We start from the raw sequence: 14608 nt of genomic DNA on the forward strand, positions 1-14608 counted from the left end.
TCAATTTGGATTTGCCTGATGTTTCCTCAGGGCTAGATTTATGATAATGCAGTTTTTGGTAGAAATACCACAGTGACATTGTCCTTTTTAGTGCATTGTACCAGGAAACATGTCTTATTACTATTGATGTTAACTTTGATCACTTGGTAAAGGTGGTGTCTACCTAGTGTCTTCATTATAAACTTACTGTCACTTTCTAATTAATATGTGAGGTGATCTTATGTAAATATCTTCTTTCTATGAAGTTTCCATCTATTTGTCTTTGCAACCATTGATGATTCTTGGCTAAATCAATTATTAACAACTATAATTGCCCAAAAGTGATTTTTCTAATTCATCATTCCTTTTATATTTTTCCATTGATTATGTTTTATATAGATCCAAAGTCCATATTGTTGGTACTTACAAAGCACCTACCTGGCTATGAGCTATCATACTATTAAATCTTTAAAAAGAAAAATCATTCAGAAAATAGAGTATCTACTTAATAGATACTTAAAATTTAATTTTCAGAAGCCCACATGAGATAAGGTTGGCTACAAAATTTGTGTTTTAGTTATTTCAGGAAGATTTTTGCATTTTCATGTAAAGAGGTTAATAAGGAGGTGAGGTTATTGGAAAAAGCTAACGTATACAAGGAGTGGATTTAAAGAAAGGAAACAAAAAAAAAAGAGAAAAACAGAGCTGAAAATGGACCGAAGGAGTAGTTAGCCAACAATTTCTATCTCAAAGACTTTTTTTTAGTTGAAAAATAAACTCAAATACAGAAAACTGCATAAAAATAAATGTTTAGCTTTTAAGTTATTATAGGAAGAATACTTTGTAACAATCACCCAAGTCAAGGAACAGAACTTTGCCAGCCTACCCAGAAGCCCTTCCATGAGCTGCATATTAATCAAACCTCCCCCCCCCCCACCAAAAAAGGAACCATTCCCCTGGTTTGATTTATAGTAGCCACTTTCTTCTTTCTTTATAGTTTTTATCACCCACAAGGGCAGTCTTTAGACACTATAGTTTAGTCTTGCCCATTTTTAAAAACTTTTAATAAGTCTTTTAAGTCTCTTTTTATATGTTACTCTCTCTCTTTCTCTATTGCCTTCTTCTTTTAAAAATAATTTACCCATTGAAGTACCTGGGGCATTTGATCTGTAGAGTTTTCCACAGTCTAAATTTTGCTGATTGGAATATAGTGATATAGTTCAACATGTTCTCTGGCCTCTGTATTAATACACAGTTGAATCCAAAGACTCACTCATGCTCATGTTCTATCATTTGGTCAAGACTTACAGGTGATGCTTGCTGTGTCGTTCATTGGGAGGCACGTGTGTGATTGTCTTTCTTTTTGTGATGTTAGCAGCTATTGCTGCTTAGAGCCTAGATCCGTTAATTCATGAAGAGTTACAAAATGGTGATATACTAATTCTATTATTTGTTTTTCATTCACTAGTGGGAATAATCTCATAAACACTTTCCATCTTCTAGTATTCGGCTGTGAACTGGTGACAGTCATATAGAAAAGGCTGGATAAAAGCTTGATTCTTTGCCTTTACTTACCAGTTCTCCAGATAAAGAATGGTTCCTACCATCCTTTGGAGATGATTAGTTAATGTTTATTTTTTTGAAATATCATTGTGAACTCATGGATTTAAACATATTTGAAAGTTTCGTTCAATTGCAGTTATCCTTTTTGAAGGTTAGATTGTCTATATATAGCCAGTGGGAACCTCTGTAAGTTAGTTCATGAGTCCTTTTGATCTGACTCTTTGATAGCTTCCTCACTCTCTGCTATGATGAGATGTTCTATGCTCAGCTTGTATATTCCCTGTCCCAGACCTGGAATCATCCATCTTTCCAAGAAGCCCTGGTTTCTTTTAGTGGGAAATGTTATTTCAAGACCATAATCTAGTCACTAGTAGTGCCATTAATACTGAGTTGGTCATTGTTTCTGGGCTTCAGTAGACAGAGCTTCCTTCATACTGTATCTTCTAATTCAAATTCAGGACTTACAGGGTTTTGTTTTTTGCTTTTGTTTTTTTTTTAATTAAGCTTTTCTGTATTACAACTGTTTCTCCTTTCTTCAACATTGATACTGTTGGTTCTTGAGGATACAGGTAAGGAAAAGATAGAAATAGTGTATCACGTAATTATTTACTTCATCCCACATTACACACACCACAGTCTCAGAAAAATAATACAGCTATTACTTATACTAATATATATTTACTGGGAAGAGTAAAAAAAAAGTTTTATATTATCTCCCCATTTATTTTTTATTTTTTATTAGAGAAGTTGTGGGTTTATAGAACAATCATGCATAAAATACAGGATTCCTATACACCACCCAACCACCAACACTTTGTTGGATTGGTGTGGAAAATTTGTTACAATTGATGATAGCATTTTTGTAATTCTATTTTTTAACAGTAGTTAATTTGTTATAATTGATGAAAGATTATTAAAGTTGTACTGTTAACTATTGTTCATAGTTTACATAGGGATTTTTTTTGCCCATATTCCCAACCGATTATTTTGTTGTTTTTTCGTGTAAGTCTTTATTTTATTACTCATCTACCCATACACCTGATATAGGGGGTGTCAGTCCCAAGGTTTTTACAATTGTACAGTCACAAGATAAAAGCTATATAGTTATATAATCATTATCAAAGATCAAAGCTACTGGATTACAGTTCAACATTTTCAGATATTTCCTTCTGGTTGTTCTAATATATAATGTCTCTATATAATGATTCAGTAGTCATAATCATTTGTTAAATCCTAATTTCTTTGTTACAACTCCTCCCTCTCATTTGATCATTCTCTCAATCTTCAGGGATATCTGGGCAATGGTTATTCTAACTTTTTCATGCTGAAAGGGGGTGTCAACATAAAGGGGTAGAGGCATGAGGCTGGTTGATGTTCTTGGAGAGACTGGAACCTCTGGCTTTCAGGGCTTATCTGGCACAGGAACAATTTGGAGATTTGAAATTTCTGAAAAAATTAATAAGTAAAACTTTTCTGCAGTCTTAGAGCCTAGGGTATTCTTTAGGGTTTTCAGGAATACTGTTGGTTGGGGTTTGACATACTGTAGCAATTTATAATATCTGGTTAAAGCTTGTATAAGAGTAACCTCCAGAATGACTTCTTAACTCTATTTGAAATCTCTTAGCCACTGAAACTTCATTTTGTTTCGTATCTATTCCCCCTTTTGGTCAGGAAGGCATTGTCAGTCCCGCGATGCCATGGTCAGGCTCATCCCTGGAAGTCATGTCCCATGTTGCCAGAGAGACTTACCCCTGGGAGTCATGTCCCACATAGGTCTCCTCCCATTTTTAAGAGTAGTTTGTATGTATTGTCTGAGCATACCCACCACTTTCTCAATTCTCTCCCTTTTAACTTTCATTTAGTGTTAGTTCTACAAGTAGCTCATGCTCATCTTCAGTCCTTCTGTCAACATCTCTCTAGTCATTTGGGTTGTTTGAAACTCCTTTTCTAGTAAATTCCCCAGGAATGCTCATGGAAACAATATTCCTTGAGTTCTTAAATGTTGATAACAGTTTTGCTGGATATAAAATCCTTGACTCATATTTTTCTTTCTTTAAATATCTTAAATATGCTTTAACATTTTCTTCAATATTAAAGAAATATTGTTATTGTTTAATATTCTGATGGTAATCCATTTTTCTTTCCCTTAAAAACCACTTCCTGTTTTTGCCTAGATGCCCAAAGAAGTTTTTCTTTTTCTTTAAAGCCCAGTAATTTTACTAATATACATCTTGGTGTTACTCATTCAGAGTCAGTATTCTCAGCTATGCTGTGTGTTCCTTCAATAAGTAGTTTCTAATCTTTTTTTTTTGTTTTTTTTTTTTTTTGAGAAAGTGTTCTTGACTTTGTAGTTTTTCTGTTCTGTTCTTTTTCTTTGGTTTTCTTCTTTAGAGACTCCTGTTAGGTATATAATAGGAGTTAGATCTTTACCTCTCTTCAGTGTTTGCCACTTTTTTCAAATTCTTTTTCTTCTGTGCCTCATTTCTTTTTTACTTTAAGAACTATATTTCTTTTTCACCCTCTATTTCTCTTAAACCATTATCTGATGAGTTTATATGCTCTTGTGTTTCTTCCAATTTAGTCATTTCTGAAATGATTTTTTAATATCCAGAAATATTTGTTTTAATGACAAATATGTATTTGTCAATATTCAACAATTGTTACCTACAAAAATGGCAATTCAGTATGATTCAACATAATATAAAGAACTCTTCCAAATCAATAAGAAAAAGACAAACAACAGAAAAAATGGACAAAGGATATGAATTCATAGATGGGAAAACCAAATGACCAATGAAGAGTTGAAAATATGCATAACTCACCAGCAATCTGGGAAATAAAGAAAAACTGATGAGATGCCATTTCATATCGCAAAATTGATAAATATTTAAAAGTGCTGTTAAAGGGGGACTTGTGGGAACATGGCAGGGTAGGAAGCTCCAGGAACCAGTCCCTCCACCAGAACAACTGTTAAACAGGCAGGAACTGCCTGAATCAACTATGAAATGATTTTTTTTTTTTTAATTTCTAATTCTTGAGTTTTTTCACCTCGTAACTGAGTTTTTCTAATTCTGATTTATGTTTTTCTTTCATGTTTTGTATTATTTATTAGTGTCTTTTAGCTTCTTTTGAAATAGGATACAATTTTGATCTGTTTTGTCTGCATGTTTTTCTGACATGTATTCACTTTCTCTTTTGAAATAGGATACAATTTTGATCTGTTTTGTCTGCATGTTTTTCTGACATGTATTCACTTTCTCTTTTGAAATAGGATACAATTTTGATCTGTTTTGTCTGCATGTTTTTCTGACATGTATTCACTTTCTAGGCTTGATACTCTGTTTATTCTCTTTTTCTTACGATAGTATTGTATGGGATTTGGCCTCAGTGCTTTTCTCTTGCTCATTTTTATGTGGAAGTCATTAACCTAAACTTTTAGAAGGAAGGTGGTTCAGGGAAGCTTTTCCAACTTCATAGAAAACATAGCATAACTTCTGGTGTGTATGTGTATTGTTCAAAAATACGATGCTTACCTTCTAATTTTCTAGCTCTGATCCTTCTCCCACCCCCCACTATAATCCCTTTTCTCATTTCTGGTGTCGCTTTCCTGCTCAATTTTTATTGCACTCCCAGCAGTTTCTCTTCAGTGTGGGGCCCTGTTTGGAAGGTGAATCTGGTAGGTCAGTTTTGAAATTTCACACGGGCTGATTGGTTTAGCCCCTTTAGCCCTTGTTGCAGATCCTTACACTCACTTGCTCTTGGTCACAGGTCATAGCATCAGCCTAGATTCAGTTTTTATTCTCATGTTGTCCTGGCCAAGCTTTCCACTGATGTCTTCTGGCTCCTTTGAGGTTCTCCTATTCTCAGATCCATTAGATACTTGATTGCTTTCCTCTTGTTTTTCATTTATAGACACCCAAACCATCAGATCTTATAGCTGCAGGTTTATCCTTACCTGCATATGTTTGGGGTTCATGACAATACTTTTTCACCTAGATTTATTGTAAATGTTTTTTACCAGTTCTTGGTTTTGCTATCTAATTTTGTGTGTGTGTCTGTTTTTGTGTGTTGTGTGTGGGTGGGAATTTAGGAAAATTAAAAAACTATGCTGCCTTTGCTACTACCTTTCCAGAATATTCTCAAATACCTTTTAGTGTTGTTCTCATAGATTGCTTGCCCTAAGTAGAAAGTAGAGTGACTGAAGCATGTAACTGTTTATTCTCAAACCAGTCCAGTGGGAGGTCCTTGGAGGTTTTCTTTCCCAACACTGTCTCGGATGAGCTGATGTTTGGCTTTGGGGACCAGCACTCTTACTTTTTTTTATCTTCTCTACTCCACTTCTCCCTTCTAAGAGACTAAGGCAAAATAGTCATTAGAAGTTAAAGCCTATTTTAGTTTGGACCTTTATTGCACAATAATCATCATCAGAATTCTCAAGGAAAAATTCCTGGTCTTTTCTAAAAAGTAACAAGCAGATAAACAACAGAATATTGGTACTCAAGAAGATTTGAGTTTGAGCTCATTACGTATTTTTAGATATATTTGAGACAACTTGATAATTTGCTGAGGACAAGTGCCATATTAGTAACAGGTTGTTTTTGCTATGTGTATTGTATTGTTTTCATTTTATGATGTCAGTCTTTTTTTGTTGTTGTTACTTCTTCCTGTTTCCTGAATTTTCCCCCATTTTCTCTACCAATATTCACCTGAACAAGGACTATTCCTTTTCATGTTTTTCTAAAATTTGGCTAATTCAAGGGTGTGTGTGTGTGTGTGTGTGTATGTAATTATTATACTTCAAAAAGAATATTTACTTTTCAGCAGTTTAATTCTTAGAGGCTTATCTAGTTGTATTTTTCAGTGTTTGTTAATTAGTATAATCCAAATTTTAAAATAGCATCAGTTATTCTTTTTTGTTGTTAAATGGTTATCAGGAAAGGACACCTTGAAATGTCAAATGAATGCTTAAATAATATTTTTTCTATCTCATTCTGTTACTTTAATGTCTTTAGTATAGTCTGAGAATAATTAAGATTCGGTTAGAAATAATCACTTGTATTTATTCAAATTTTGCAATCTATAGGGTTCTTTCTTTTTAATGTTGAAAGGGATATGTTTAAAAGGGTTAGCATTTAATTTTAATTCTTAAAGGTATTGCTTCTAAGAATTTTTGTCCTATAATGCCAAGTTAACTTGCCAGATATGGAAAAGTATTACAGAATTTTTTTTCAAAGTTAGGATTTGTTGTAGGCCCTGCAAAGTATGATCCAGAAACCTGAAGCATTAGCATCGTTGGAGCAGTCTAGAACTGCAAATTCTTAGCTCTTACCCCAGACCCACTGTTTTGGTTAAAAATTACTGCATAATAAACTACCTCAAAACATAATGGTTTAAAACAACCATTTTATTATAGCTCCTGATACTTTGGGTTGATATTTAGGCAGAGTTCAGCAGGACAGTTCTTCTGTTTCACACGGCATCAGCTAAGTTCTCTCAGTGGTATTTCTGCTGGTGGCAGGGCAAGGTTGATATGCCCAAAAAGGATTGAGTCACCCATATCTGATGTCTCAGTGCTCTTCTACATGGTCTCTCACTTTCTCTTCCCCTAGATGACGCCTCCTTATAGCTGGCGATCTGAAGTTAGTGCTGCTTACATGGTGGCTGGAGTGTTACAAACAGGGCAGGTGGAAGCTGCATATCTCTTTAAGTTCCAGCCCTGAAAATTACACAGCATAACGTCCAGTTTAAGTTACCACACTTGCATACGTTTTTATTTGCATAGTAATTTCTAGGAGGTTGTAAAGTCAAAATTAATTGCCCTGAAGTTAAAAAATGCATTTTCTTTCTCCATGAATATTTCAGAGAAATTCAGTATTAGGGTAAGGAGTGTTTTGAGACATTTTTGATATACAGAACGCAATATGTTTAGCCTCTATTTTATAGATTTGCTTAAGCATCAAGCAACAGAAAAGGTCAGTGTTGGATAAATGCTTTAACAAATTTATAGTTTATTCTGTGATCCCTACACTGTGAAAAAATTATCTTATTTTATTTCTGAAGACATTACTTAAATAAAATGTTGATCACAATCATTCACTAAAGAATTAGAACAGTTAATGATTTTATTTCTTTGCTTCATTAGAATAATTGAGAGAATATGAAACTGTATTAAAGAAAAGAGCCTCTTCAGGAAAATGACTAGATTATTTGATCAAATGATTAGATTATTTGAAAATTTCAGTAGATTACACAGTATTTTAGAAAGTTTTTTGAAGGATTTTTTTTTTTAACAAAGCAAGAATAATTTTCTGACTACATACCAGAAAAAGAATTGATTTTATAATTTCCAAAATATGCTACGTGGTCTGTTTTATGAAAAATTAAATATAAATTAAAGACACTGATCCAAGTGTTCCTGTCATTCCCAGAAAAAGCATGGACAGCAGTGGTAAAAAACGGAGTCAAAATAGACTGATAAAGATTTGTCCTTTATTTCCTTCATGTTCGTGTGTGTGTGTGTGTGTGTGTGTGTGTGTGTGTAAGATTAAATGTACTGCTTTGTATGACTGCATGGTATGTGAATATATCGCAATAAAAATAAATTTAAAAAAAGAAAAAAAGATTAAATGTACTGTGTAGTTTTTATGTATAAATTATTCTTTGCTTTAACCTTAACTAATGGTCAACCTAGTAAAGAAAATAATTGGAACTAATTGTCTATGTGTTTAAGTGTAAGAAACGTAGCATAGTTTCCTACTGGTTAAGGTCTGGAATCAGTCAGCTTTGATAATTTTGATTTTTGAGGAAGTAAAGTTTCACGATAGCTAATTTACATATCCCTTAAGATCATTCTTTCATGAAGGGGACATCTTCATTTTCTGATCCTAAAGGGAGCATCATAAAATTTAAATAGTAATACCTTCAGTATTTTCATACTTGAGAAAGAAGATTTTTCAAGAAGTTCGTGAAAAAAAAAAAAATAGCTGCTATGAGATTCTTTTTATAACCACTAAGTAGCTATTGTTTTTTTCTTCTTGATTTCAGCTCTCAAATTCTCTCTGGCCTATTTTGAAAAGGGAAAAATGAGGGGGAAGGCTTGTTATTATTTTGCAAATGGCTAAATCCAGAAAGACAATGTTAAACATTTTTACCTAGATAATATTAAATATGGAAAATTCATACATTTACTTTTAGTCATGTGGTTTACAAACATGCAAACCAGGTATTTTATAAGAAAGGTTACTAAGACCAAAATAACCCAGAAATAATTTAAAAATAACTAAATTAAATGTATACCATAAAATTTTATTTTTCTTTCTCCCCAGGTTAACCTCCATTTCTCAGTGTGAGTGCTTTACTTCACTAAGATGAATTGAATGTAGATTTCAATTAATGTTCTTCCTAAGTGATAAGAATATAGACTTATAAGCAGGACAAGACTAACCATCTACTTAGCATTATACTACAGGTCCCATAGGTAAGGTTTAGAGAGCTGTTCCGTACTATCAGTTACTTAAAACTTGCTAATTATTTCTTTCCTTCTGATTAAGACTCCAGGATATTTAGGATTGAGGAGGGCTATCATGGATCCTTTAAGCACATAGGAAATATAGACAGTTAGTTGGTTGCTACTCATTCAAATTTTAATAACATTTGATCCATAAATCTCAAGTTAGAATTCCAACCTTACTGTTTTTTTTCCTAAGTGGGACCGAACAAATTTTAAATGAAAATTTTGGAAAATTGGTTTCCTAATCTGTTGTCTTAATGTATTTATTCCTCTGCTTTTCACATTAGTTTATCTGACATGTATACATAAACATCTAAATAGGAAATTTTTTCAACATAGCTGTTCTTTTATTGCCTAAAAGTGGTGAGTACTATTCAACCTGATTAGAAGTTGTCAGTTTTAAAAAACAATCTTTTCAGCCCCTTTATTACTTGCTATATCAAGCACATAAAAACAAATAATATAAAACTTCTGGTGAGTGGAGAATGAATCAGTACTCCAAAAAATATAGATTGAGGATAATATTCTAATGCAATCCTAAAACTGAACTTTAATATTTCATTAAGACATTATCTTAAGATTAAATCCTATAGCTTTGATTTATCTAGAAGTAAGAAGTAGTCATGTATTACCTACCAGTCGAGGAAAAAAGCTAGGATGTTGACTTGGAGTAAAAAACAATATAGACTCTTAAATATCCTTGTATCAGTGAAAATGCATTTCCCAGTGCTCACTTATTGGTTTGACTATATGATGGGAAATTCAAAGTCCTTATAGTGCTTCTATAATTCTTTCTTTACTTTTGAATCAGATGTTAATTTAATTCTTATAATAACAAGGCAGGTCTATTTGGAAATCAGCATGCCCCTGCCTTTATGAATAAGTTGTTTAACTTCTAGTTCATCACTTAGAAAGGATAGTGACCAGTTTTTTTCCTTGCAATTTTATTGAGGTATAGCCACACACCATACAATCGTCCATAATGTACAATCAGTTGTTCACAGTATCACCATAGAATTGTACATCTAATCACCACAGTCAATTTTTGAACATTTTCATTATTCCAATAAAGGCAATAAAAATAAGAATAAAAGTAAAAAAGAACACCCAAAACATCCCATCCCTCACTATTATTCATGTACTTTTTGTCCCCATTTTTCTACTCATCTTTTCATACACTGGATAAAGGGAGTGTGAGTCACAGAGTTTTCACAATCACACAATCACACCATATAAGCTATATAGTTATATGCTTGTCTTCAAGAATCAAGGCTAGTGGGTTGCAGTTCAACAGTTTCAGGTTATTTCTTTCTATCTATTCTAATGCACTAAAAACTAAAAAGGAATATCTGTAGAATGCGTAAGAATAACCTCCAGAATGACCTCTCGACTCCACTTGAAATTTCTCAGCCACTGAAACTACTTTGTTTGTTTTTAATTCCCGCTTTTAGTCAAGAAGGCTTTCTCAATTTCACGATGCCAGGCCCAGACTCATCCTGGGAGTCACGTCCCACATTGACAGGGAGACTTATACCCCTGGGAGTCATGTCCCATGTAGAGGGGAGGGCAGTGAGTTTACCTGCCAAGTTGGCTTAGAGAGAGAGAGGCCTCATCTGAGCAACAAAAGAGGTTCTCTGGGGATGACTCTTAGGCACAATTATAAGTAGGCTTAGCTTCTCCTTTGTTAGTAACAGGCTTCATAAGGGCAAGCCCCAAGATCGAGGGCTCAACCTACTAAATTGGTAGTCCCCAGTGTTTGTGAGAATATAAGGAATTCCCCAGATGGGTACATTTAATATTTCCATATTTTTCCTGAGTCCCTCAAGGGGGCTTTTCAAAAGCTTCTTTATCCTTTGCCCAAATTACTCTGTGATTATCAAGGCTTCACACTAACCTGTGCAAACAAACCAGATCTCACTCCCTATTCAAGGTTCCGTGTAATTATGGTGTTTGAATAAACTGACATACAAGTTAAATTATATAGTGTGCTACAGAAAATAAAGATTTTCCACCAAATAAACATCTCTACCTTTGGTCTTACACAGAAGTTGAAGTTTTAAAACATAGTATCACACTTTACCCTTTCTTCTGATTTATCTTAGTCCTAACTAAGTCCATTTCGTTCATATCTCTAATTGAAGTCTGATCTCTTTTTCAGTTTCTTTAACATTTGCTCTATGAGGTAATATTGACATTCATAGTTACTGAACTCTAGCTCTGAGTCTCAGGTGTCACACTGATACCTGAAGTTCCAGGGATCAACCAGGTTATACACAAGAACTCATCATCTCAGAATTTAGAAATAACCATTACAACTCAGGAATAGATGTGACTTCTATAAGAGCTTACAGTCTAGGAACCATTACAATAAGCCTTTCCCTGATAACCTGTCCTCTCAGATTCAATTCTCAGAGTTTGCACATTATAGTTAGTCCATATTAGTGAGGTGTTATAATGTCTTTACCTTGTTGCATACCTCAGAACTTCATTTCAGTCTTCCATTATATGTATACACCACAGTTCACCATTCGGTTCATCAGTCGATGTACCCTTAGGTCACCTCCATCCATTGCAAATCATGACCACTGCCACCATAAACACCAGTGTGCAAATGTCCATTCATGTCCCTGCTCTCACTTCTTTCAAGTAGACACCCGATGACAGGGTTGCAGGACCATATGGCAACCCCATACTTAACTTCCTGTGGAACCACCACACTGCCCTCCAGATGAGCTGCACCATTCTACTTCCCCACCAACAGTGTAATTAGGTACATCCCTCTCTCCACATTTTCTCCAGCACTTGTCTCCCTCTGTTTATTTTTTAAACATTCCATCCTAATTAAACAATTAGTGGTTCCCAGTATAATCACATAGTTATACATTCACCACCTCAATCTATGTGGACATTTCCATTCCTTCCAGGAAAAAAGAGGAAGAGGAGAAAAAAGAAAAATAAAATAAAATACAATTAAAAAGTTCAGATAACACCACCACCACCAAGAATCTCATATCCCTCCCTTATATCCCCTTCTTATAGACATTTAGCTTTTGGTATGTTGATAGTGGCCTATTTTAAAAAACTAAATGATATGCATTAATAGTTTCCAGATTTGTTCAGGTTTAAAGAAAGCCTAATATATATATGGAAACAAAAGTCTTAAAAACCAATAATTTAGGGAATAATTATTTGGATGTCCAAATAACTTAATATACATTCTTTTTTAAAGGAGTTTATAAAATTAGATTACATAAAACTTTCAGGAACACTTCTGCAACAATTAGCCCTCATATTACTATTGGGTAAGTATGCCAAATTCTGTTGATCAAATGAAAATCATTTTGCTAAGAAGTGGTCGTTTTTTTGTACAATGGAAAATAATTGGGATTTATTAACTGTTCTTTTTCTCTTTTTTGACAGATTTAGAAATGGCTGTTGCATATTGGAATTTAGTATTATCTGGAAGATTTAAATTTTTAGATCTTTGGAACAAATTTCTATTGGTAAGTATATACCCATTTCTTGCTGTGTATGCTCGATGTGTAGGTGGAATCAGCAGATTATAAAGTTGGCTTTTTCTTCTATAAATAATTATCTGACTTCTTGTAACTTCTTGGTAACTTCTTCTTTCCTAGCAGGTACACAAGAATTTTCTTCTACCTGAACAAATTAGGTTTAAATAAAGTATTATATAAGAAAGTTTTGGGTAAACTGTAAAGTCCTAGACAGATAATTAGATACAGAGAAATTGCCACCCAGCTTTGCCACATTCCAGTGTAACACAGCAGCTGAGCTTCACACCTGGCTCCAAGGCTGCTTTTAGAAAGTTGATCATGGCAACCACATGAAACTTTTTCTAAATTGGGGTTTCCACGTGATTTGTTTCAAGCTTCAGCCAACTACTGATTTATTGTCTCCTCTGAGATACTTTAACTAATTGTATACTTTCTCTGAGAAACTCAGACTCCTTAAAGAAAGTATCAGTGCCACACTTCCTGTCACTTGCTACTAGTTCCAGAACCATGGACTGTGTTCCATTGTCTAATGGTGCTACAAACCACTGCACGTGTGTGTGTGTGTGTGTGTGTGTGTGTGTATGTTTATACTCATATCATTTTTTTAATTTATTTTATGACATGCAGAAGGAAGGAGCTTAGATGGCCTCTTAAGAAAGAATCGATCTGTGCTGGCTGTTTGGAGAAGGCTATGCAATAATGCTGGGCCCTGTCTTAGTAAGGAAGCTTCTTAAATTAAAATAAAATAACCTATGAAATGACAGCAAACATCAGTCTTGTTCAAGAATCTATATAATTCTGGAATGCTTTCAACTACAAATAGAAAAGCCTTGACTAATAGTGTCTTAAACAAAAAAAGGTTTTAATTTTATCAATTGTAAAGAAGTCTGGAGGTAGGCATCAGCTGGCATTATTCAGCAGTTCAGTAATCTGACATCTCTGAAGTTTTATTGACCTTTTCCTCTTACTCACAGAATTGATGCTACAGCTGAGATGTTTTCTTTCAAAGCAGGAAGAAGGAGGGAAAGGGTGATGCCAGCTTTTGTCAGGAAGGCAAAACTCAGAAGCCTGTACTCTGTAGGACTCATTGGCCCAAACTGGGTCATGCAGTCAGCCCTGCAAGGAGGGCCGGGAAAGCAAATATCCCTGAACAAAATCAGAGATCTGTTAGCATGAAAGAAGAGAGGAGTGGTTATTAGGTAGGCAATTAACAGTGACCACCACAGTTACTTTTTAGAGTTTTATTGAAACCTCTAAATAAATCTCTTTAGAAATGTTGTGTTTTAGAGTACATTCCCCAGAGAAACTGACATGCTTGTGCAGACATATATATGTGTTCATTTGTAGTAGCAAAAAACTGGAAATAACAAAAATGTCCATCAATAAAAGAATGGATAAAAAAATTATATCAATGCAGTAGAATACTATAGAGCAATGAAAATGAGTGGACTAGATTTATATCTCTCGATCTGAATACATTTCACACATAACTTTGAATGAAAAAAGCAAGTTGCAGAAGACTATGATTTGGGTAGCAGTTATATAATGCATTAAAATGTAAAATAGCTTGTAAATTGTTTATGAATATATATATATACATGTAATTGATGTATAAAGACAAGGATGCGAATGATAAATGCTGAATTCTGGAGAATGAGTACCTCTGGAGAAAACAAAAAAGAGAGAATGGGATAAGAGAGAAGTACCAGGAGGGTTTAGTTGACTCTGTAATGTTTTTCTTTAACTGGATGGTGAATATATAAGTGTTTTATTATTCTCCATATTTCTGATGTATCTGAAATATTGAATAACTTTTCAAAGGTATTTTTAAAAAGAGTCCCATCCCACTGCCAGAACTACCTAGTATACAATAAAACAAATGTATAGAAATAAAATAAATGAGAAATATGACTTGCTTATTATTTTGCAGTGTTTCAGAAATGTTTGGGGGAGGAGGTAGAATTAAAAACACTGCCCTTTTATTTGACTGAACCAGGTTATAACCTTTATATTTAAAATACTTTGTTTTAAAATAAGTCCA

The 14608-nt window shown here is 33.9% G+C and overlaps 1 protein-coding gene across 1 annotated transcript in view; it reads left to right on the plus strand.

Moving 5' to 3' along the window:
- Window positions 1-14608, plus strand: part of DCUN1D2 (defective in cullin neddylation 1 domain containing 2) — a 41958-nt gene that overhangs the window by 22501 nt on the left and 4849 nt on the right. The window contains exon 5 of the mRNA XM_037799606.1: window positions 12473-12555. Within this exon, the coding sequence (XP_037655534.1) occupies window positions 12473-12555 (83 nt within the window). The remainder of the gene's footprint in view (window positions 1-12472; window positions 12556-14608) is intronic.

The sequence above is a fragment of the Choloepus didactylus genome, chromosome 12 (genome assembly GCF_015220235.1).
Source record: "Choloepus didactylus isolate mChoDid1 chromosome 12, mChoDid1.pri, whole genome shotgun sequence".
NCBI lineage: Eukaryota > Metazoa > Chordata > Mammalia > Pilosa > Megalonychidae > Choloepus > Choloepus didactylus.